Raw genomic sequence first — 24,245 nt, forward strand, 5'->3', positions numbered from 1 at the left:
ATCATTCAGATGTTCATTGGCAAACTTCAGACGGGCCTGTACATCTCATGATCATTGAAACTCCACGAGGTGAGATCTTGCATGGAGCCCCAGACTGAGGGAGACTGACAGTTATTTTGTTTCTTCCATTTGCGAATAATCGCACCAACTGTTGTCACCTTCTCACCAAGCTGCTTGGCGATGGTCTTGTAGCCCATTCCAGCCTTGTGTAGGTCTACAATCTTGTCCCTGACATCCTTGAACAGCTCTTTGGTCTTGGCCATGGTGGAGAGTTTGGAATCTGATTGATTGATTGCTTCTGTGGACAGGTGTCTTTTATACAGGTAACGAGCTGAGATTAGGAGCACTCCCTTTAAGAGAGTGCTCCTAATCTCAGCTCGTTACCTGTATAAAAGACACCTGGGAGCCAGAAATCTTGCTGATTGATAGGGGATCAAATACTTATTTCCCTCATTAACATGCAAATTAAATTAAATTGAAATGCGTTTTTCTGGATTTTTTTGTTGTTATTCTGTCTCTCACTGTTAAAATACACCTACCATTAAAATTATAGACTGATCATTTCTTTGTCAGTGGGCAAACGTACAAAATTAGCAGGGGATCAAATACTTTTTTCCCCTCACTGTATTATTTATATATATATAATAGCATAATATAGGGGCAGTCATGTGGTGTGAGGGAAGTGGAAGTGGAGTGGAAGATTGTGGCTTCAGTCCCAGCACTGCTGTTGTACCCTAGAGCAAGGTACTGCAGCTAGATTGCTCCAGTAAAAATCACAGCGACAAACATTTCACAAGGATAATTTTCAAAGCATTATAAAGTCCAGTAAATACAATAATTTCAAAATACAATCAGCATAAATCCTGGTAAAATTAGTTAACAAGTGCAAATATAATAAGAGTTCTTTCCCTGGTATTTGTTAAAGGGTGGAGTAGGCATGGAGGAGAAGTGACCATAAAAAGAGTGTAAGCAGAGCAGAGAACGGTGCAGCTGTGCAAATGCAGGACTGCAGAGGGCCCGGGAGCGAGTGGCGAGGTAGAAATGGAGAGCGCGAATGTTGAGGGGACACGGTCCGAGAGGAGTAGCAGCGGTTGTAGACCATTACTGCTGGGGGGGTCGGGCTGTTTCAGTCACGCTAGCGGGGGGAGGAGATGTTGTTTCGTTAATGCTAGCAGGGGGGGCCCTGACAGTGTTTGTAGGGGGGCCACCCCAGGCCCACCCTTGGTGGCACCCCTGGAGAGGAGTGCGGTGTTAAGGAGGGATGGGATGAAGGAGAGGACAGGTGAGTGGGGGGAGGTTTGGGACGTATGTGGGGGGCTCGTGGCCTGGGAGCAGAGAGGAGAGCTCAATATCAGAGAGAGGTGAAGGAAAGTCCGTAAGAAAACAGGCCAACACTCTGAAGTACACCCAGAAGTACACAGCTATTTGTTTATGCAGTGTTTTAGTAACTGAGATTCAAATGTCTGATTTAAGGGTATTTTTTTTTCTTTATAACAACAAAACCTGATACAACACAAATAGCTTCAAATGACACCACTGTCTTACTAAAACTACACTTCTGCCTTGAACATGTGTACGGTGCAGTTTCCCTTCATGTACAAAACTGTTAATTCCATCTTCATAGACTTTCTTCCAATACAGATCTGTAAAATGAATAAATAAATAAATCAACAAAGACTAACAAAGGCAAAAATAATCATTAAAAACATGGAGAAAGAAAACCCTACAAAATAGATAGGAGCTGTAGACATCTAAATATTCAGGCAACATTTAAAATATCTGCTTCAATTTACTGTAGTAAAGGTACATACCTAATACACTGCATTCTTTGAAATACAATGTTGACAAAATATTGGATTGGATTACAGACACTCCCCAATTTATATGAGGAACTATGTACGCAATTAAATTTTTGCATCGGAAATGCACTACTTGCTCTTTACAGATCTAATGTAAAATTTCCATAACTCTGAAAGTTTCTTACTGGGGCCTATGGGAACATTTTAGGTAAAGTCGAATTTATGTAAATCAGGTGTTGTGTAACTCGGGGAGAGCCTGTATTTTAAGAAGATAAAACTAGGACTTTGTACTATGTTCCTTTGCTATGATACACAATTAGAAACATCTACTAGAAAAGCTTTAGGATGCATATAATTACCTGTGATTTCAATCAAAGGGGGACATTCTCATTTTCTCTCCAATTTCCTGTCTCATCTCACAGTGTTTCTGCAAGTTCTGCACTTCGAGAGGAAGGTGACTGTTCCAGACGTACAAGACAGACTCACTCTCTACACCACACAACATAGAAAACACGTCAGTCCTGTATTCTGTGCACATGATCATCATCTCTGGATGTTCTGCTCTCTTGCACAACACAATTGATTTATATACTGCACAATCACATACAATGTGTGCTTACCATGTAGAACATTGACTGGACATCTTCCCAAAACGAGCACAACATTTTTGGGGTTCAGCATTTCTGTTAAAAGAATACAAATATATATTTTTTTAATAACCGAAGACATTAATCTTTTCACTTCTGTTCCACACTAATTCACCCAAATCCCCTCGTGGCACCACATTGGCCCGTTCTCAGCCAGTACTACATTATGGGTTAAATATTTTGCTGTGGAAAATCTATGGTGAAATGGTCAATAAATCTGCAGTATTTTATTTCCACTGCCTTCCTTTACGTCTCCTTACACCCTATTAACTTCAGCGGTGTCAATCCACAGACTATAATCGAAACCCTTTTCTTTCCAACTGCTAGCTAGGTTAGTTCAACTCCTAGTAAAGGCTCACAAGAACAGTAACACTTTACATTAACTGAAACAAATATTAATTTCACGGACACTCCATTAGCTCATAACTCAACATCCTTTAACGTGTAATTGAAGACCGCAAATGCATACCCAGTTTTACTGCTGCCATGCTCCTAATAGATGCACGTACGCCAATGACTCGGATGGGCTGCCGAGTGGACAAGTCAACAAGGATCACATGACCTCCCGTCGTTCCAATCCATAGCGTGCCACTGTGATGCAGGAGCAGCGCTTTCACTCTCACAGCACGCAAGTCCTCGGCAGACGGTCTCTTGCTTCTTTTATTAGATCCATGCCTGAGTAAAAAACATGGTTTCCTGGGAATGTCCTGCTTTTCATTTCACTGTGCACAGCCCAGCAACGACATCAATGTGTATCCAATATCTATAATGATTATAGCTAAGGTACAAATACTATGCAAGATATTCTAGAACATATACATACACACCAGACATGTTCAACAGCTTTGTTAAATCGAAGAAAATTGAAGTAGATGAACAGATTCTTGAAGAAGTCAAAACACAAATCAGAAGAGATGACGATATCATGGAAAAAAATCTAAAGCAGAGTGAAAATTGGATGGAGTGCATTTGGAAGAAATAGTAAATTACTGAAAGGAAATCTACCCATTTCCCTGAAGAGAAATGTACACTACCAGAGCTCACTTAGTGCTCTGAAACCTGGTCACTAAACATGCAAATTATACAGAAACTGCAGGTGACACAATTGACACAAGAACAGAACAATCACGGAAAAAGGAAGCTAATGAATGCATTCCAAAAGATGAAAGAAGACCTAGAAGACAAACACATAGATTAGAAGATTCAATTAAACAATTAATTGAAGGAGTGCTGTCAACCACTTTTTCATCTTAATTGAAAAGAGAAGCTGTAGATCTCAGCGAGTGGAAACACCTTGGGGAGGCCTTCATCAGTCTATATTGATCCACTGCTGGATGATGATAGATAGATAGATAGATGGATAGATAAAACTAAACCGCAGAGTACCAAACAATATTAGGCTCTAGCCTGAATAGAAGCAAAAAGAAAGGGACTTACTTCAAGAAGAGAGAACAGTCCAGAAATTCATTCAGCTTTTCAGTCTTTTTGTCCCAAACTTCAACCACATGACTGTCCTTCTTGTTTAAGTAGATGTACTTATCAACCGCCATTCGTATTATGTTTGCTTCACTGCAAGATCTCTGCTGAAGCCTACAAAGATACATTCAACACAGTATTTCACCTTTGGGCTTTTTAATCTGTCAACTGCTTTGCATATAAGGATGATAAGTCCTTCAAAAGGTGCCACAGGTGAGGCAGCCAAACCCTGTTATAACATTTCAATAGTTTCATGCACATGTATTTAAATGGTGAACCCAACTAAAAAGGAACAGAACCACTACAATATGCATTTAAATAGATGAGCATTAGGTCTGATCACTCACTGGTAATTTGGTTTGGTGTCTATGGTCTTCCAGATGTCATAATCACAGGTGAGCGACACAACGTTGGCCCCACAGCCAGCCCAAATGGTGCTCTTGTCTTGGGAGTAGGTCGACTCACTCAGGCACACTAGGGGCGTGTTAATGTTGCCAATCTGCACAATCTTGTAAGGCTTTCCATTTTCACACTGCAGAGAAAGAGCATGTGTCAAACCACTCTAACAAGACATTTTAACAGAATGGCACAGGCTAGCTTATTTTATATTGTATTATTAATTGCATGTAGTGCAATGCTAACCATTAACCCATTTTTTAAAGAGAGATGGCAGGTTTCTGTTGCTGACTGTAGAAAACGCACATGCTGAAGAACAGTTCAACATATATATCTTACCTTGATTACGGTGTCCTCATAAACTGCAAGGGTACCATCTGCAGTGCCCACTAAGAGGAAATTCTGCTCTTTGCTAAATATAAATGAAGAAATTCCATGACGTCAACACATTTTGTCCTCAACAGCTTAACAACCCATAATAATGTTTAATTTTAATAAAATTAATAGTATCTTAGCATTCCAGACATGCAAGGAAAAAAACAGAACCAAAATTAACTAAAGAACAGAAACAACCAAACACATGTATCTAATGAAAGTGCAGAAACTACGTCAGTAAAATACAATGATAATTTTAGATTATTATTTGATATAATATTATTATCAAGGTTATTATACAAAATCATGAACAACAAAAAAAATGTTAATGACTACATTGCTCTGTCTCTCACCTGTGTTTGGGGTAAGAGTGGAAGAACAATGAGGTGACTGAGTCGGTCACGTCTTGTAGCCGGTGTTTAGATGCCGTATCATCCATGCTAATGACGATCAGCCTCCCAGACTGTGTTCCAGCCACTATCCACTCGTCCTGTTCTCCTGGGAGACGCACCATCGTAACACACAACACTGGGCTGCTGTCAACCTCCTTCAGCGTAGGGCAGGATCAAATCAAACAAAACATTGCAGAGAATTATTACACTCAAATAAACTCAAAATTATCACACCGATTGATTTTTAAATTACTTCAAAATTCAAGACAGCGATAAGGAAAATGCTGTGCATGAGCTGAATGTAAGTAATATACTATGACCAGTTTGCCTAATTAAATATGGACAGGATACCATAAATGACATATGGTTAAATATTTTGTAACGCCATAAAAATGTATTATAACACTGCTTTAAAGATTACCTGAGTGGAATGTTTCCCCGTCTCTAAGTCCATACATGTAATACGGCCTTTTTTCTTGCTGCTGCTTCCACTGCCAACCCAGACCTTGGGCTGACAGCTCGGACTGGAGAGCGCAAAGCAATCAGCACCAACAACCTCAGCCACCGAGATGTCTCTCATCAGACAGAGTAGCTCCCCCGAGTTCAGCCTGTCAAAAACCTGTCATGGGGACATCGTCTGAAGTTACATCTTCACACAGGCTTCTAAATTGAAAACCCTGAATGCTTTCCAGTCAGGGTAAACATAAGCACGAGTTATAAATACAAGGCTTACGGTTTTCTTAAGCACATTTCCACCCAAACACCTTTCATTCTTATACATTCACTGCTTTACAATGCATGTAAAATGCACACACACAAACTCCAACACGCACACACACACACACACACACTAAGTCACAAGCTTTTACTCAATTTAAATATAATGGGGAACTCTGTCAGGGTGAGTCTGAAGCAGAGTCTATCTTGGCAAGAGATGCAAACTTACAATTAATGCACGTAAACTTGTCTAATCGCTCCTCTCGCTGGGTGTATTGGACCTGCCTCAGTACCATTCAATACCTGTGAAGAAGTGGGTCGGTCCTCGGGATTCTCCTTCATGCAATCTTTCATCAGCCTCTCAAACCCGGGCCATGGCTCACATTTGTAGTGTTTTACTGGATCTAAAATCAAAAGTACAAATGAGAAAAAAAAAAAAAAAAATAGGGATATTTGTGCTTTCTACCTCCCAGTGTGGTCACATACATTTTGGAAAAGAACAATAACAAACGATCACAGAGTTCAAAATGCTTTAAGGTCTAATCTTTTCTAAGGTACATTTAGCATTTCCTTGCATGATTTTAGCCACATGAAACCAAATTCAGATTCCTCTCCTTCTCTGTAAAGTTCCTGCATGTATAATTGAGAGATTTTACCTGGCAATTTCCCTTGCACGGCTATCTCGTCAAATTCACTGGGAAACTTCATCCCGTCCAAGATACGTTCTCCGCTAGTGAGAAGGTCATACAGCAACAGGCCAAAGGAAAAGATATCTGCTTGCTGATTATAGATGACATTTCCACGGGCAACTTCCGGTGCACGAAACCCTGCAAAGGAGAAAATGCCATGAAAGATTAAGCCAGTAATGGAGGAAATCAAATCAAATACTCTTGATGAAGAATTGAAGAAACAGAAATGCAGTGGATGGATTTACTTTTTTAACTCATAAGGATTTTAATTTGTTATTTTTTTTTAATCTAGCATGTTTTACCAGGTGTTCCCTCAGAAGTCTTGACTCCCATGCTGCAGCAGTACTGGGCGATGCCATAGTCCGCAATTTTGGCGATGATCTCAGAGTCGGTCTTCAGATTAAAGAGGAGGACATTGTGAGGCTTCAAGTCCCGGTAAATGATCATGGAGGAATGAAGGTATCTGCCAAAGCAATCAGATTAAGATGGTACTAAAATCTTGGTGGTTTGCATTATTCAAAACGATTAAAGTCATGTCATAATAATAATAATAATAATAATAATAATAATAATAATAATAATAATAATATTATTAATAATATTACTACTACAACAAGTATTTCAAGGGTTTTATTTAGTCATGTGTCAAAAGAAACATGAAATGTGCCTTCTTAGTGCATTTAAAACATTTAAAGCAAAAACATGGCAACAAACATCATCTTGGCATAAACACGTTTAATCAAGTAAAACAAGTTCAGTTATCAGGAATGTCTCTGATTAAATAAATGTATAATACTAGTTAATCAGATTGTAGTCAGCCAGTGAACCTGAACTCTGAAAATGTAATACACATTTGTTCTGAAGGTGCATGTCTGTATGGTTGTACCTCAGGCCATCTGCCACGTGCAGCGCTATCCGGTGCTGCAGGGTCCTGTTGAGGCAGCCATTTTTCTTCTGCTCAAAGAGAGAGTCGAGGGAGCCCCTGGGTGCCAGCTCCATGACCATCATCCGCGGCTGAGTCCCGGCTGCCAGCAGCGAGATGAGGCTGGGGTGGTGGAGGTGACACAGCACGGCCAGCTCCTAGCAGCGGACACAGCACGGATACGCTTTCAAAGCTCAGCAAGACTGATGGGGCAGTATAATTCAAAAGGATTGAGGACTATAAATGGAGAAGGTATGTATGCAAGCCAGTAAATCTAAGACTGCATTATTGACAGACACTTCATTTATAAACCCATGAATCTTACCAAAATTAAACACACCAAGTTGGAAAATAGAAAGTATCCGGAACTCGATCGCACAACTCACTGATCAAAATAAAAGTGAGAATTTGACTAGAAAGAAATGAAAGTGAGTTTCACAGATTAAACTCCATTTAACAAAGATAATAATCATTAAATCAACATTGTAGGATTTGTGTGCCCAGTTTTGTATGGTATGCACTGAATTTGGGCCACCTAGTGGTGGAATGAGACGATACAGCACAGCCAGCTGGGTTACCTGTCTCAGCAGCCGGTGCAGATGCAGTTCTGATGAGTGCTTGTTAAATATCTTGACTGCGACTTCTTCATTCTTATACACTGCACGATAGACCGATCCAAATCCACCGTCCCCTGGACAGAACACACAAAACGCACCTCGCCTGCATTAATGATGCATCAGATAGCTGTTGACTTGGTTAAACACAAATACCTGCCCATGAAGTGCCTACCCAGTAAATATTCAGACGAAAGGTCCATCTCTAACTGGTCGATGTCCAGCATGAGGTTTGCAGGCAGATCGGCCAGAAGCAGGTCTGGAGCGATCTGGGAAATCGGGATTGTCATCCGTGGATCCACAGTGCTAACTAAAAGACAATCTTCAGGAAGAGAAGAATAAGGGAAATAACACAGTTCAGGCCATATTCAAATTAAACAAGATCTTCACTGTTTCAAAGCGCACAGAGGATAAAGGGCTCAAACTGCCTGGAGGATTAAAATGCCCGAAAACCAATAAGAAGAGTAAGAAACGAGAGGAGGCAATTTGACCCATGATGCTCCATTGATGACCCCAGCCATATCCTGTCTATTTTTAAAATACCTTTATCCATGTGGTCAAAAAGGTCATCGAGCAGGATCCTTTGCCATTCTTGGTCATCCTCAAAGCTGTACAGGGCCCACTTCTTCAGCAGGGCCTCACCCTTGCCGTGGACGTCGGTTGTAAGGAGGCCCGGGAACCACTCATCCAACAGGGAGTCTATGTGATCCACCACCTGGCCCAACAAAACACGGCCTACCACACCAAGACATCTTCAGATCAGAATTGCCACAGAATGCGTGTCATATTGAAAACAGCACAAGCCTGAGATATTGTAAAAAAAAAAAAGAGAAGAGAAAAACAAAAACTACAGGAAGACAGACTGTTACAGGAGAAAATGAATCTCTGGGGATCCTCGGCTTAAGGCCACAAGACATTACAGCGAGTCTCTTGGGTATTATTAGTGTGTTTTTGTTTTCTATCTGAAGCAAGCCTGATTCTTTGCTCTCAGTAACAACAGTACATTTCTCTCTCAACCCATTTGTATTTGTGCCCCCGTTTCAAAGCCACAAAGCAGATGTGTTCTCTGCTGAAGGAAGTGTTTAATATCAGGTCGGCCTCACTTCCTCATGGCTAATCTCCCAGAACAGGAACTGACAACATTACAAATGAAATAAATGGTTAAATAAATGAAAAACAAATTCCCCCTTTTATCTTTGAGGTAAGTCGAGAGAGTATTCCTTTAAATAATAACAGACTGATAGTTATCAGGGAAAGTTTGTAAAATTGTGTCAGGTACCAGATTCATCACAAAATTTGAGCATACTGTAAAAATATCCTTGCAGCTCATCTTGTATTTCATCATTACCTTTGTGGGAGCACGGCACCGTGATTCTGACAAAACTCTCCGGTGTGTCCAGGGTGGCCGATTCCACTAAGCAGTAGGCCTCTGGGGACCAGTTGAGGTAGATGCCTTTCCTCCAATACATCCTATTAGGACGCAGAGCTCTCTCTAAGAAGAACAGCACAACATTATAACATCTTTAATATCGGTGTCGTCTAATGTAACCAATCCATATTTGTTTTTTAACAGATGAAAGTCATTTGAGGTTTGTTAGAACCTCTATGGTCACCCTCTCGAAAATTGTTTTGGTCAAGGATTTTCAAGGTCAAGTTTTATACACATTTTTCAAACTTAAAGCTTTCACAAGAATGTGATATTGGGAGGTGTAAAATGGAATCAAACTTCTACCCATACATACAACAATTATACAATCCTAAAATCAAATAAGTGTTCCAATAACACTCAGAGAAGGCTATAAATTAATCTGAAAATACAGCCCTGGAAAAAAAAAAAATTCTAGAGCTGTGTGTGTGTGTTTGTGTGTGTGTGTGTGCATACGTGTCTTTCTTGTAATATCAAATACATCCTTGCAGCTCACAAATGAGGCGGATACACACAGGTGCAGCTACACAACAAACAAAGTGTAAATCGATGCCATACCTCTTCCGGAAAGCATATACATTGATACTTCGAGAAGACGATTGATCAGCCTGGACCACAGGCCCATGGGGAAGTAAGGCATTTCATAAAGCCTCACTATAATCTCTGAATTTTCACAGTGGGGGAGTTCGATCACTGGCCGATGATCGGACAAACTACAAAGAATACATAAAGGTGTGAGATGAGACAAGTAAAGCGTTTATTTGAAATGACAATAAACATGACAAATTGATCATTAGTTACCTGCTGGGAATAAGAAGCTGGTCTTCTCCGAAAGGCAATGCGATCTGAAACTTCTCCAGGAGCTTGAAGTACTGAGTGATGTAATTTTTGGGGAAGCTCTGTTTTTTGAGAAGAAATGTTTCCACCACTGAACGCTGAACAATACCTTTAGGAGTTTTTGATGAACCTCCTCCATTCAACGTCAGTATCTTTAAGGCAAACAAACAAACAAAAGGAACAGTTCATGACTGAAATCTTCATAAGTTTCAGTTTCAAGACATCAAGCTAAAAAAAAAACAACTGATGAATAAAAGGCGGCACATTTCAAAAGTGTGTAGCCAGTCTTTGTAGCAACCTTCCTCTAAAGATCTCACCATAGAACCTATTTGATAGCGTGTGAAATTAAACTGTCACAGAAATTCAAAGCAATTTTAAAATGACAACAGTGTGATGGTAACCCAATGCAAATTTATTTTAGGTAGGAACCTCCGTCAACATTTTCTCTCATGCCATACAACATCAGATTTTAGAAACCAGCACTACCACAGTACCTGGGAGATTATGTTGCAAAGCCATTGAGGGTCAACAAAATACAGGTCCCTCAGCTGAAGGGCAGGATCATCGAAGTGTAGGAGAACACCTGAGAAACAGAGACACGCAGATAGGAGTCACGGACTTTAATCAAGATCAATATTCATAGACACATCCTCTCACACAGAGACTTCTCCCCTCATCCAACAACCCAACACCTCCAACGTCACGGTAGCAAGTTAACAATACTGCCAACTCCATCTACAATCTTCAACAAACCATGGAGTGACTGAAGGAAGGACAGTGAAAGCTGAATCACAATGGGCAAGGGAATGCAATTACACAAACTAGAAGTGAAATAATGCCTGAGGCACAACAAGTACACCCAAAAAAGCATCATGTAACAAAAGAGCAAACCCTCTGAGGCAAGCAATCAGTATTAGCTCCATCATAATAAGACAAGAGAAGTGATAGAAGGAGGATTCCTGTCACTCCTCTGAGATACCGAGGAAATCTCCAGGCCTTACCAGACTCGCTGAGGAAGTGGATGGCATGGGGAAGCTCGCTTTCATCCAGATGGAGCTGGTTCTCCTGAATGATCTCCAGTAAACTCTGGTGCTGAATGACTGGGAACTCGACGGGCACCCACTCGCGCACCTGCAGCACCCTCTTCTCCAGCTCCAGGTAGCTGTCAGGGATCAGCTGACCCATGACTGGCTGGTCTTGAATCTGTGTGAGAGCATTAGATGGTGCATCAGGATTCAACTCTCACTTTTATATCCTCTAAAGGTAATTAATTTAACAAGACACCAGGTGAGAGGCAAAGGGGAAAAGAGACAGGTCCTAACATTTAAAAAAATTATACTGTTTTAGACAAATTGTATACAAAGGAGTTACCTTAAAGCTCATGACCTCTTTAACAATGGCTTTGCGCAGGCGGCCCATGTCGTCCGAGTCTTCGGTGGCCGTGAGCATGTGGTAATCCCTGATGATGGGGAAGCCCTGGTGGTTCAGCAGCTCATTCCTGATTTTAGCTATGCAGGCCTGAACATGCCTGTCCTCACTGACGTCTGTGTGGGTGCCCACCAGAATCACAGGGGACGAAGACGCCTGGGCCTAAAAAAAAAATAGGTCACAGACAAACACTTGCTTAGTTGTGAGAAAGACTAGATTCCTCCGTGAACGTCCAACTGTAGCCTTGCAAAGAAACACAGTCTACCTTTAACAACAACTTCAAGACAGGAAATAAGACATAGCGGACACCATCACATGGGTTGGCCATTAAATACTACCCTGCATCTCTTCCCGTGCTATACTAGTCAGTGTGATGCTACAGTGTTCACCTTTGCAAGGAGACAAAATCCTTCAACCCTCACCTTGATGTTGAACAGCCAGGGTTTAATAGCATCAATTTCTGTTGGTCCTTTGCTCAGGTCATAAACCACCAGATACAAGGCCCTTGGAGTCATGAAGTGAGGGTGTGAACCACAGAACTCCTCCCTCCCTGGGGAACACATTAAACACAGTTTGGTAGAACTCATAGAAATCCACAAATGACTTCAACACATTAAGACATTTTAACAGCTACATTATAAACTAACAATCATCGGCTGCCAGTATCACATCTCAAACCAATCATGCCAGCTTGGTTTTAGACTTGTTTTTCACCCGCTTGGTGTTTTTTACCACATCAGTGGGTGTAAACTCATACCTGAAAAGTCCCAGACATTTAAAACAATGTTCTTTTTCCCTTTTTCACGGAGGGTCCAGTCCTTGACGTCAATCCCGAGGGGAGTCGGATCAGGGTGACACTGCGAGCGCTTCAGTTTCATGAGCTGGTTGGCGAGTGAAGTTTTACCGCTCCCAGAATTCCCCACTACCATCAGTTTCATGCGATAGTAGGGGGCAGCTTTCTTCAGCCGTTGCTGGAGAAATCTGATAAACAACCGATGCCACATGGATATGAACACAGGATGGATTTAAAAAAAATACTGCAGATGAAATGCCAGTAAGCCATGATAAGACAGAGCAACAAAGAGCAGATTTTCAGCAATTCTAATATTCTCAGCAATTTGAATGACTACTATTTTGCTTGCTGACTAGAAATGTGGAAGTATGTGTTGTGCCTCGAGGACAAAGAGATAATCCGAAATTAATTACGGTCATGAGAGCCCCAAAAAACGTATTCAAATGTCTATGAAATCCTTCTCTGGAACATATTTATACTTAAATACCTTCATCAACCCTCCCCATACACAAAAACATATTTTAAGTTAAAATTACATCAGAAGTGCTTAAATATTGGGAAATAAATCGCTGTGAACCTGATGATGTCCTTTGTCTTGCTGCCGATGTGCTTCAGATCCAGGTCCAGCTGAAGACCGTCCAGAGGCAGGTCCCACAAGCGCTCCAGTTTCCCCATTTCATTTGGGAAGCTCCTCAGGCCGCTGTTTTTGCTGATATCTAGTGAGGTCAGGTCTTCAAGCAGCCCGATCTGAGGAGGTATCTGCGGGACAGAGAACACACCCAGCTCATGACTACCCTCCAGGACTTGAATTTAATATCTTCCTTTAAAAATAAAAGCATTCATTGTTTTATAAACTGTGATTGTTACCGTCTGATCACCTGTAGGCACACCCCGACAAGAAAGGACTACATATCATCAAGGAAGCTGTGTTAAAGGGGGCCCACAAGAAGCTTGGGGCAAAGTACTAAAGGGGGAAACTTGAGGAGGGCGAGAGGAGCTTGCAAGCGTGCACACAGCCTTGATCCTGGTTTTGGCTACTAACACAAATCTGTGAACCGACCAGGCCTAATTATATAACCATGAACGTCCCTAGTGAAGTGGATTATATGCAGTTAGGGACTGAGAAAAAGGTATAGTGATATTGTGAATGCTCCAACCAGGGCTAGATATTTATTTTGTGCATTCAGATTTGGTAAAAACACGTGTCTTGGTCTTGCTGTGGTGTTGGTGACTCCCCACCTTGATCTCCAGACTCACAATTCCCAGTGTTTTGTATTTGTTTGGTGTAGTAAAAAAATAAAAGAAACCACACACACAAAGTTTGTTTAAAGCATATTTCAGGCTGATAACTAATAACTGCAAAAGCATACAGAATATGGGTATGTTTGCTTACCTCCTCCAGTTTATTATTGCACAGATGCAGTTTTTCCAGTCTGGCCCATTTGTAGATGGGTCCAGTCAGGTTCAGCACATTGATGAGGTTGTTGCTGAATATGAGCTCTCTTAAGTTAGTGGACTCCCAGTTCGAGGGCCCAGGCAGGACCGTGAGGTGATTGTTCCTCATGTCAATGGATCGCAGACTACAGGTGGAAATGGGTGTAAAATAACACAAAGAGAATGTCGCTCAAATGTAAAATAATTAAAACAAGTGTATGCTAGTGAGGAAGAAATAAAGCAATTAGCAACTTAAGAAACTAGCCCTTAAGCTCCAAATTTGTCTACTACGGGACTATGTAAACAGGATGCAAGTGTTTTATCAGAATCTAACAGGTGTGCTCTGGCCTAAATCAACTTTATACACCATAATCATTTTAATATTGAAACTTAAAAAGGTAATTTAAACAAAAAGAAATGTGACTTACTATGGAAGATGAAGAATAGCGTCTGGAATGCAGGTGAATTCATTGTGAGAGAGCTTTAATGTTGTTATTTTTGCTGGAAGATCGGGTAAAAGACCTGTCAAAGGCATCAGAGAGATGGTTATGTTGTTTTTAATTTCAGTCACAGAACAAAGTAGACAAACAAATGTATAAAGTGGTTATTTACACTCACCTAAAGGAATATTAGGAACACCATACTAATACTGTGTTTGACCCCCTTTCGCCTTCAGAACTGCCTTAATTCTACGTGGCATTGATTCAACAAGGTGCTGAAAGCATTCTTTAGAAATGTTGGCCCATATTGATAGGATAGCATCTTGCAGTTGATGGAGATTTGTGGGATGCACATCCAGGGCACGAAGCTCCCGTTCCACCACATCCCAAAGATGCTCTATTGGGTTGAGATCTGGTGACTGTGGGGGCCAGTTTAGTACAGTGAACTCATTGTCATGTTCAAGAAACCAATTTGAAATGATTCGACCTTTGTGACATGGTGCATTATCCTGCTGGAAGTAGCCATCAGAGGATGGGTACATGGTGGTCATAAAGGGATGGACATGGTCAGAAACAATGCTCAGGTAGGCCGTGGCATTTAAACTATGCCCAATTGGCACTAAGGGGCCTAAAGTGTGCCAAGAAAACATCCCCCACACCATTACACCACCACCACCAGCCTGCACAGTGGTAACAAGGCATGATGGATCCATGTTCTCATTCTGTTTACGCCAAATTCTGACTCTACCATCTGAATGTCTCAACAGAAATCGAGACTCATCAGACCAGGCAACATTTTTCCAGTCTTCAACTGTCCAATTTTGGTGAGCTTGTGCAAATTGTAGCCTCTTTTTCCTATTTGTAGTGGAGATGAGTGGTACCCGGTGGGGTCTTCTGCTGTTGTAGCCCATCCGCCTCAAGGTTGTACGTGTTGTGGCTTCACAAATGCTTTGCTGCATACCTCGGTTGTAACGAGTGGTTATTTCAGTCAAAGTTGTTCTTCTATCAGCTTGAATCAGTCGGCCCATTCTCCTCTGACCTCTAGCATCAACAAGGCATTTTCGCCCACAGGACTGCCGCATACTGGATGTTTTTCCCTTTTCACACCATTCTTTGTAAACCCTAGAAATGGTTGTGCGTGAAAATCCCAGTAACTGAGCAGATTGTGAAATACTCAGACCGGCCCGTCTGGCACCAACAACCATGCCACGCTCAAAATTGCTTAAATCACCTTTCTTTCCCATTCAGACATTCAGTTTGGAGTTCAGGAGATTGTCTTGACCAGGACCACACCCCTAAATGCATTGAAGCAACTGCCATGTGATTGGTTGGTTAGATAATTGCATTAATGAGAAATTGAACAGGTGTTCCTAATAATCCTTTAGGTGAGTGTACATTTAAGTACATACCTATCCTACTAGAATATAAAATGTACTTAGATCATTGCATACAAAGGAGCTGTTAAATAACTGACAATGTATTTCACTTTATAATGTTAATAATGGAAAAAACTAACAAGGCAACAGAAGCCGTAAGAATTAACATACCAGTCTATAATGTAATGTATTAAATGTGTACAGAGAGAAAATGTTAAAGCTGCATCCCAGCAGCATACCTACAACCAAATATTAATAAAATAACTGCCTATACTATTGCCACTTTAGGCTTACAGCTTCTTGCATTAGCAGCATGCAAACTTTTTATTTAATCTAGTACATAAATATTGAGTAAATATACTCAATATTGTGAACTGTACGTACTCAGCTGGTTCACTGAAGCATTGAAAGACTCTAACTTGAGGCAGTCAGCCAGAAATACATCCACGATTTTCACAATGCTGTTCTTGCTGATGTCCAGGTGCCTCAACTCAGACAAGGCGAGTGGAGAGTCAATTTCAGAGATTTTATTCCTAACACAATGAACCAAAGGAGAAAGATGCCGTCATATTTCTGTAAATACATTTAAACACCCAACATATCTAAAGCTGCTTTGCATCTTTTTGTGAACAAGGGAGGGGGGAGAAGTCAGAACTATATTTTGTCTTAAAATAAATGATGGCATATCCTTGCCTTTGACTTGTGCTGTACAAGTATGTGTGTGTGTGTGTGTGTCTCAGCTCGATTCTGACCTCTGATGAGAACAACTTTAAATGAAAAAACACAACAGACAGGGTGAAGAACAAGCCTACAGGGAACAAGGATGTCGATTAATACAAATGAATTATGCATACTTGATTAAAATATTCAGCACACCTTCCTTCAAATAAATTCCTGGAACAGTGACAGGACAAAATATTTTTTTCCAATTTAGGTTAAGAAGAGTCAATAGTGATTTCAGGAGCTCAGACAGTTGCGTTGTGTGTGAAGATTAATCTGAACTTGATTAGGCCTTGGCCCAATTGCCTGAGCGAACAAGACTGCCTGGCCACGGGGTGATGGGAATCCTCCTCACGATGTGGAATTAGTACTTCAGATAAATTTCCTACACCAAAGTGCGTGTGCTTTCCCCAGTGCTTACCCGTCCAGGTGGAGTTCCTCCAATTTATCCACAGCCAGCCCCAGCTGATCGGGAAAAGATGATAGCTGATTACTGGACAGAATAAACTGTCTCAGAGTCGGGCAGCGGGCATTAGGATTCAGAACCAGACATGGGCCAATGGCATTCTGGGAGATGTTGAGGAGACTAAGACAGGGCATTCCCAGGATGCCATCTGGAAGGGACTGGAACTTATTGCTGTGGAGATCCAGATGAGTCACACTCTTTAGGGTCTTAAAGAGAAAGAAAAAACACCACAAACCACAAGTGAATGAATACAAGAGATGCAACAACACAGACTGTAGAAGAAAGCAGGTCATACACATATAGCTGAAATAGAAAGACCAAAATGAAACCGATGGAAAACATGTGAAGGCTAAGTTAGTGTCATCCTAACATACCCAAAAAGAAATTCTCAGAGAAACACTGCTATCACAAGTTGGTTGGTTTTCATAAATTAACCCAAGGAAATTGGAGGTCAAGCCAAACAAACATGTAAAGCATGCATTTTAGAAATATCTTTAAAGAGGGAAAAAAATGGGAAGCAACGTTTATTTAAACCAGCCTCAGAACAGAATCTTTTTCTTGCCTTCAGTCACATCCTTTTGTTCTACAGCAAGGTCTTTACTACCTTCTAGTTACTTTTTTATGTAACAAGCTACACAAGGAATACATTTTTAAAAAAAACAGGCGATACATACTTCACACAGACTTGCTGCAAATTCTGACAGGTTGTTTTGATTCAGCTCCAGTCTCACAATATGCTCCAGGAATGGAGTCAAGGTGCTGTTTGCAGTCAGAAAATTTAGACTGTCCAGTTCATTCCCAGAGAGGTCAAGTAACTTAATGCAGTCCTTGTCTAAGATCAGCGAGGACGAACTATCCACTGATGTTAGACTCAAAGAAAAACTACCTACGGGGACAAAACATTTAAGAGAGAAATGTGTTAAATACAAGCATGCGACTCAAATACCCGAATCATCACAATTAATTTATTTCACCGTGTTATTTTGCTTTTACACCTTCTACGGTGGCATTGAGGTGACATGAAAATATGACCAAGTGACCAATGAGCTGTACATGGAGAAATTAAGTATACTGTATACAAAAAGCAGCTAACCGGGATGACCAGGCCACAGAATGACAATGCCAGAAACACTGACCCTTCTTTCTGGATGTTGTCCTGACCAGCCTCTGATGCGGTCCCTCATTTGGCTCAGAATCGCCACTTCCTCCCTAAAACAACAACGGAAAAGTCACTTCCCCCCACAATTAGTCACACTTTCCAAGGTAGGAAAAATTGGTTCAGCACTTTTATGTAGCTTGTTTGCAAGTTAATACAACCGATTCATGGTTGCTAGAAGCATATGTGACCCTCTTTTCATAAAACAAAGGCTTCTCAGACAGCCATCAAGCTCCATTTCCTAAGCAGTGCATCATGTGAGCAGGCAGCAGTCCTTGGTTTCAAACACGGCACACAATCTGGGAATTATTTTAGTAACGGTAGACAGGGAAAGAAATGTTAAGTTACAGGAAATAAAGTTTGGCCCCTCCCACATTATCTGATTTCACTGGAAATGGGAACCGTGTCACCTTCCTCTCTACCGATTTGAACAACTTCCTTGTTTTTTTTTCCAGTATCATCATTTCTTGTTTAAAACTCACATTTTTTTGTCCGATATTGGTTAAAAGAAACTGCAGTATCTGATTTTTTTTTTTTTTTAAACCCTGATACTCTGATACTCACCTCAGAGCTGGGATGCCGTTGTCTTACTTTCGGCAGCATTAAAAAACTTCCAGACAAGTCCCCCGAATAGCTAGACTGGGATATCCTCTTCTTCTGCAGCATCTCTTCATCATCTGTTAATGATACAGGTCAGGTTTTCAGACATGCAAAACAACCATCCCCAACAAGACAGGTTTAACCACATGGTTTTAAACATCCGCAGTGACAAACTAAGCAAACTCTTTGCACACAAGCTTACCATCGCTGTCCATGTCGTCATTCATAAAAATGCCACTTTCATCAGGAGATACAAAGCCACCATCTTCCTGTTCATCCAGAGTGGCTCCCAGATATGAAGCATCAGAGAGGGATTTCTGTGACTCTAAAGCAGCCTGTCTTTTCTGATATTTCAGGATCTCTCTGGCCAATGAGGAGCCTTTGCCTTTGCACAGAAAACAGGATAGCCCAGTCAGAGATGACAACCTGCAATACCCATGTTATACCAACCAATTTACTTCAGCAATGCTGCCAATGGAAAACGCGATTCATTTTTACGTGGCGGAAAATTCGTAGACAGTGTAATAGTGTAGCAGATTTATCTGTAGCAGATTTATCTTTTTTTAATGTACAACACTTCTCAGATAAGAGACGCCAAGTACTCTAATAAACACGGACAATTGAGTAAACATATGGAGATGACAGAATGACATTTCTGATGATGGAAATGCCGTGTGTACAAAACTCAATTCCAATATGCAGCCAGACTAAGCGGATAGAAATCAGACTTACTGGTACTTTTCAGAAAAATATTCATTCTGCGCTCGGAAAACAGCGGTATTAACCAGGAGTCCTCGATGTGCCCAAGTCGAAATCCTCCCAGGCAGATGGCGTTGTTTGTCAGATCCAGTCCCAGTTTCCTCAGCAACAAACTAATGACAGGGCCGTCCCGCTTCCTAATAGCGACGCTTAGGGCTTTTCGCATTTGCTGCTCGTGAGTCGCACTGTATAACAGTAACTCCAGCAGCTCCGGGTCAGTTTTCTGTTCACATACCTGTGCACACGAGAAACACACAGGCACAAGCAACGAGATTTAACTCAACTTCACATATTTTAGCAGTTTAGCAGATTATTTATTAGGTTTTGGACATTCTGACATGGTATCAAAGGTCCCAACAGTCATTAAAAAATAAACTAATTACTACATTAAATTAATCTTAACCTTGAAAATTAACACATACCTGGTAGATCAGAGATTCCTTCTTGGTTTTCTTATTGACATCAGCCCCCAGGTGAATGAGGCACTCGGCCATGACTACATCATATTCAGCACAGGCCTTCTCAAGCATGCTGTATTTAAGATCAACATTGTGGGCCATTTTTGAGAAACACAAGCAACACATCTTCTGCACCTGAAATACAGGAAATCAAACAACCTGTGAGTTTGTAGAACCATCCAGAGCTCTGAAAAAACATGCTCTGAATTTAGCGAACTTACTGAAGCATTCCTTTCAGTAGACATGTTCATCAGTTGGGAAATAACTCTGTCAAGTGATTGTTTCTCCAGCTCTTCAGCTGCAATTGGAGATAAATCAAGCAGTTTCCAAGCAGCCTTGAGTCCCTATTGTATTTGACACAAAAAACATTACTTAGACCACGGTCTCCAATTAAACTGAGGACAACTTAGAAACACACACTATAGGACATATCAAATACAAAAATAAAAGGTTTCACAGAGAAATACAAGTCAGAACATATCCATTTCTTTATTTTCCCATTGGTTAACCTATTGTGCAGTGCCTTTTCCACAGTTTTTTTTTTTTTATATATCTGGAAGTGACTTATTAAACCACATTCACCTTTAACTGTATCTCTAAATCCTCTTTGTATCGCTGTAAAGACCTGACAAGAACCGAGGCCATAATGGGGACTGTAGCTAAGGACAACCTGTCTTTAGAAAGAAGACTCTGCAGCAGATCTAGGCCCCAGAAGTGGATTTCTGTGAAATTAAGGGAAATACGACATTTGAAGACGTTGACCTGTGACAATGCTTTTCAGAACCATGCACACTTTGCACTACATGTCAATTACACAAACTACTAATGCTGAATATGGATAGACATAAGTTCTGAAAATGATTACAGGAGTGGTAAATTATCTGTTTACTCTATAATTAAATCTCCAGCTCCATAGCATCTATATTTCTAGATTTCTTCTATGCTGGATCTGTTACATTCAATTATTTGCTATGGTTTCTGCCCATTTAACACTCAGGGAACATTGCTAAGAGCTGAAAGTAATTCTGTTGAAACATGTATCTGAAGATGTTGCAATAATTTTATTTCCCTTTACACTATTTGGCCATTAGATTAAAAAATGTGTTTTTAATTGTGTGCGTTTCTGTTACACAATTTAGGTTTATTTTCCAGGAATAATCAATTACTTGACAAATAGAGATCAAAGACAAGAAAAAGATAAATAAAAGTAATATATGGGGGGACTCGGGTAAAAGAGTAAGCAAGTTAAATAGTGAAAGGGGAAAATGCTATATATATATATATATATATATATATATATATATATATATATATATACACATATACACACACACACAATACAATGTCTTTAAAGCTAACCTTTTTCTTCGGGGTACATCTGCAGTGTGTGTAGCACGGTGTCTATGGCCCCCTGCCGATACATTAGATCCAATGCACCGGAGCAGTCTGAGAGCGCAGAGAGGACTTTGAAGCCACATTCCTGAACGGCCAAATTCCAGATGAACTGCCAAGCCAACAAGAAATCATCTTTCAATGATTCAAAACACAAATCAACATAAACACACCCAAGAGTGTTTTAAACTCTTAACAGAAAACAATGTGTTAAATACTTTATCAACCAGTATTATTGCAGAGAGTTTAATATCGATAGGCTGCGAATGCAACCTAGGTTATCTGAAAAAGGAAGCACTGCCCAAGAGGGAGGGGTTTCTGCACACAACAGGAACCCAATCGAAAACGTCACTATGAAAGCTGTCATTGGCACCTGTGCACGTCACTCAGAAGAGATCACTTCGCACTTCCTGTTCTGTAATAGGCAATTAATTGGGTCTTGGCCAGCGTCTTGATACCAGGTGCTCAACGTCTGCCAGCGGTAGGAATATCGCAACCTCGTAGAGGGAGCTCTCGCCAACTGAATAGTGGCTACTACCGTGTCTGAAAGACGTGAAACCAAGGGGCCTCCCTGAAAGAGGAGGTTCGCCGCCGTGTTGGATAGGCCAGGGAGGTGAACTGCGGATCCGTAGCCGAGTCCACAGAAGCATACGGCGTGCTAGACAGTACAGCCAACGCGACCAGAGACCTCCTTGCCTGTTGATATACACTCACCTAAAGGATTATTAGGAACACCATACTAATACTGTGTTTGACCCCCTTTCGCCTTCAGAACTGCCTTAATTCTACGTGGCATTGATTCAACAAGGTGCTGAAAGCATTCTTTAGAAATGTTGGCCCATATTGATAGGATAGCATCTTGCAGTTGATGGAGATTTGTGGGATGCACATCCAGGGCACGAAGCTCCCGTTCCACCACATCCCAAAGATGCTCTATTGGGTTGAGATCTGGTGACTGTGGGGGCCAGTTTAGTACAGTGAACTCATTGTCATGTTCAAGAAACCAATTTGAAATGATTCGACCTTTGTGACATGGTGCATTATCCTGCTGGAAGTAGCCATCAGAGGATGGGTACATGGTGGTCATAAAGGGATGGACATGGTCAGAAACAATGCTCAGCTAGGCCATGGCATTTAAACGATGCCCAATTGGCACTAAGGGGCCTAAAGTGTGCCAAGAAAACATCCCCCACACCATTACACCACCACCACCAGCCTGCACAGTGGTAACAAGGCATGATGGATCCATGTTCTCATTCTGTTTACGCCAAATTCTGACTCTACCATCTGAATGTCTCAACAGAAATCGAGACTCGTCAGACCAGGCAACATTTTTCCAGTCTTCAACTGTCCAATTTTGGTGAGCTTGTGGAGATGAGTGGTACCCGGTGGGGTCTTCTGCTGTTGTAGCCCATCCGCCTCAAGGTTGTACGTGTTGTGGCTTCACAAATGCTTTGCTGCATACCTCGGTTGTAACGAGTGGTTATTTCAGTCAAAGTTGCTCTTCTATCAGCTTGAATCAGTCGGCCATTCTCCTCTGACCTCTAGCATCAACAAGGCATTTTCGCCCACAGGACTGCCGCATACTGGATGTTTTTTCCCTTTTCACACCATTCTTTGTAAACCCTAGAAATGGTTGTGCGTGAAAATCCCAGTAACTGAGCAGATTGTGAAATACTCAGACCGGCCCGTCTGGCACCAACAACCATGCCACGCTCAAAATTGCTTAAATCACCTCTCTCTCCCATTCAGACATTCAGTTTGGAGTTCAGGAGATTGTCTTGACCAGGACCACACCCCTAAATGCATTGAAGCAACTGCCCTGTGATTGGTTGGTTAGATAATTGCATTAATGAGAAATTGAACAGGTGTTCCTAATAATCCTTTAGGTGAGTGTAAGTTAGCACTGTTGTGTTATCCATCCGAACCAGCACATCTGTCCCGTAGGACTGGCAGGAAATGACAGTCTGAGGAGCACTATTTGTAACACCAGGACATTGATATGGAGGGCCCACGTGGGCCCCGTCCACCTGCCTCGGACACCACGTCCGTCACGGACAGCTCCACAACCTTGTTTGGAAGCATTTGTCATCACCACTCAGTGGCAGACTGGGCCGAGGGGCACACCTAGGGTCAAACTGTAAGGGTTCCGCCATCAACGGAGCAACGCCCAGCACGTCGGAGTGACTGACTTGCTGTGCTTGATCACGGCAAGAATGCATCTGTAAATCCCCAACCACCACTGCAGCATCCTCAATCAGAGGAGGCTGAGGGGGAGGGTCTGTGATGCTGCAGTTAGGAGGCACAGCAGCCTCTGGTAAGGGGACACCCTTACGCGAACTCTGTCAGAAGAGGGAGAGACACGCGTGTATGGAGGCAACTCTCTCTGACGCCAGCGCATAATTAAAGATGCGGACCCCCTGGCAACGCAAGGGGGAGAACACGAGGTCCATGCACTTGCAAAAAGTGCATGGGGCTAGCAACAGGCTGATGATCAAACCTCATGTGATCTTTGCCCGCTTCTGCATTTAACAAAGACAGGGGGCTGTGAGCAGGTTTGATCTTGAAGTGCTGTTTCAGTTCTCCCTCTTGGTCACACGAAACTGGAATCATTACTGACTACTGAAGTGATGAAGAGAAAAGCCATATTACCATATCAGTTCTGAGGACAGCAAGAGGTTATGGCTGTTACTGGATAAATACAGTACCTCTTAGAAGAGCATGAAACTAAAATAAATACACATACAATCTGAAGCTTATCTGACTCCACAGACTAGGCCTCAATTCAAACCTATTCCAACCTGCAGGCTGGAGTTCTTGACTTACAGTTTACTCATTGGGTTGTTGTCAATTAATCCACTTTTACAAAGGATGGATGGACTACTGATTATGCTATTGAAGTTATATATAATACACACTGTACAATATGTCAT

General features: G+C 41.5%; 1 protein-coding gene across 1 annotated transcript in view; it reads right to left on the bottom strand.

Annotated features, from left to right (window-relative positions):
- Positions 1-1,467: 1,467 nt before the first annotated feature.
- lrrk2 (leucine-rich repeat kinase 2) overlaps positions 1,468-24,245 on the bottom strand; it is a 32,201-nt gene continuing 9,423 nt past the window's right edge. Inside the window, exons 15-52 of the mRNA XM_066687197.1 lie at positions 21,280-21,424; positions 20,503-20,642; positions 20,142-20,264; positions 19,885-20,055; positions 19,436-19,697; positions 18,906-19,088; positions 18,668-18,780; positions 18,084-18,156; positions 17,622-17,833; positions 16,903-17,153; positions 16,146-16,294; positions 14,374-14,467; positions 13,905-14,091; positions 13,089-13,270; positions 12,476-12,699; positions 12,141-12,268; positions 11,662-11,880; positions 11,292-11,493; positions 10,785-10,873; positions 10,255-10,442; positions 10,012-10,166; positions 9,376-9,519; positions 8,571-8,762; positions 8,203-8,349; positions 7,992-8,104; positions 7,378-7,571; positions 6,794-6,954; positions 6,459-6,629; positions 6,106-6,206; positions 5,507-5,704; positions 5,047-5,240; positions 4,658-4,730; positions 4,270-4,454; positions 3,884-4,036; positions 2,916-3,121; positions 2,420-2,482; positions 2,159-2,288; positions 1,468-1,643 (exon numbers count right to left, since the gene is read on the bottom strand). Coding sequence (XP_066543294.1) covers positions 2,167-2,288; positions 2,420-2,482; positions 2,916-3,121; positions 3,884-4,036; positions 4,270-4,454; positions 4,658-4,730; positions 5,047-5,240; positions 5,507-5,704; positions 6,106-6,206; positions 6,459-6,629; positions 6,794-6,954; positions 7,378-7,571; positions 7,992-8,104; positions 8,203-8,349; positions 8,571-8,762; positions 9,376-9,519; positions 10,012-10,166; positions 10,255-10,442; positions 10,785-10,873; positions 11,292-11,493; positions 11,662-11,880; positions 12,141-12,268; positions 12,476-12,699; positions 13,089-13,270; positions 13,905-14,091; positions 14,374-14,467; positions 16,146-16,294; positions 16,903-17,153; positions 17,622-17,833; positions 18,084-18,156; positions 18,668-18,780; positions 18,906-19,088; positions 19,436-19,697; positions 19,885-20,055; positions 20,142-20,264; positions 20,503-20,642; positions 21,280-21,424 — 5,907 coding nt within the window. The 3' untranslated portion in view covers positions 1,468-1,643; positions 2,159-2,166. The remainder of the gene's footprint in view (positions 1,644-2,158; positions 2,289-2,419; positions 2,483-2,915; positions 3,122-3,883; positions 4,037-4,269; positions 4,455-4,657; positions 4,731-5,046; positions 5,241-5,506; positions 5,705-6,105; positions 6,207-6,458; positions 6,630-6,793; positions 6,955-7,377; positions 7,572-7,991; positions 8,105-8,202; positions 8,350-8,570; positions 8,763-9,375; positions 9,520-10,011; positions 10,167-10,254; positions 10,443-10,784; positions 10,874-11,291; positions 11,494-11,661; positions 11,881-12,140; positions 12,269-12,475; positions 12,700-13,088; positions 13,271-13,904; positions 14,092-14,373; positions 14,468-16,145; positions 16,295-16,902; positions 17,154-17,621; positions 17,834-18,083; positions 18,157-18,667; positions 18,781-18,905; positions 19,089-19,435; positions 19,698-19,884; positions 20,056-20,141; positions 20,265-20,502; positions 20,643-21,279; positions 21,425-24,245) is intronic.

This window comes from Amia ocellicauda, chromosome 15 (genome assembly GCF_036373705.1).
Source record: "Amia ocellicauda isolate fAmiCal2 chromosome 15, fAmiCal2.hap1, whole genome shotgun sequence".
Taxonomy (NCBI): domain Eukaryota; kingdom Metazoa; phylum Chordata; class Actinopteri; order Amiiformes; family Amiidae; genus Amia; species Amia ocellicauda.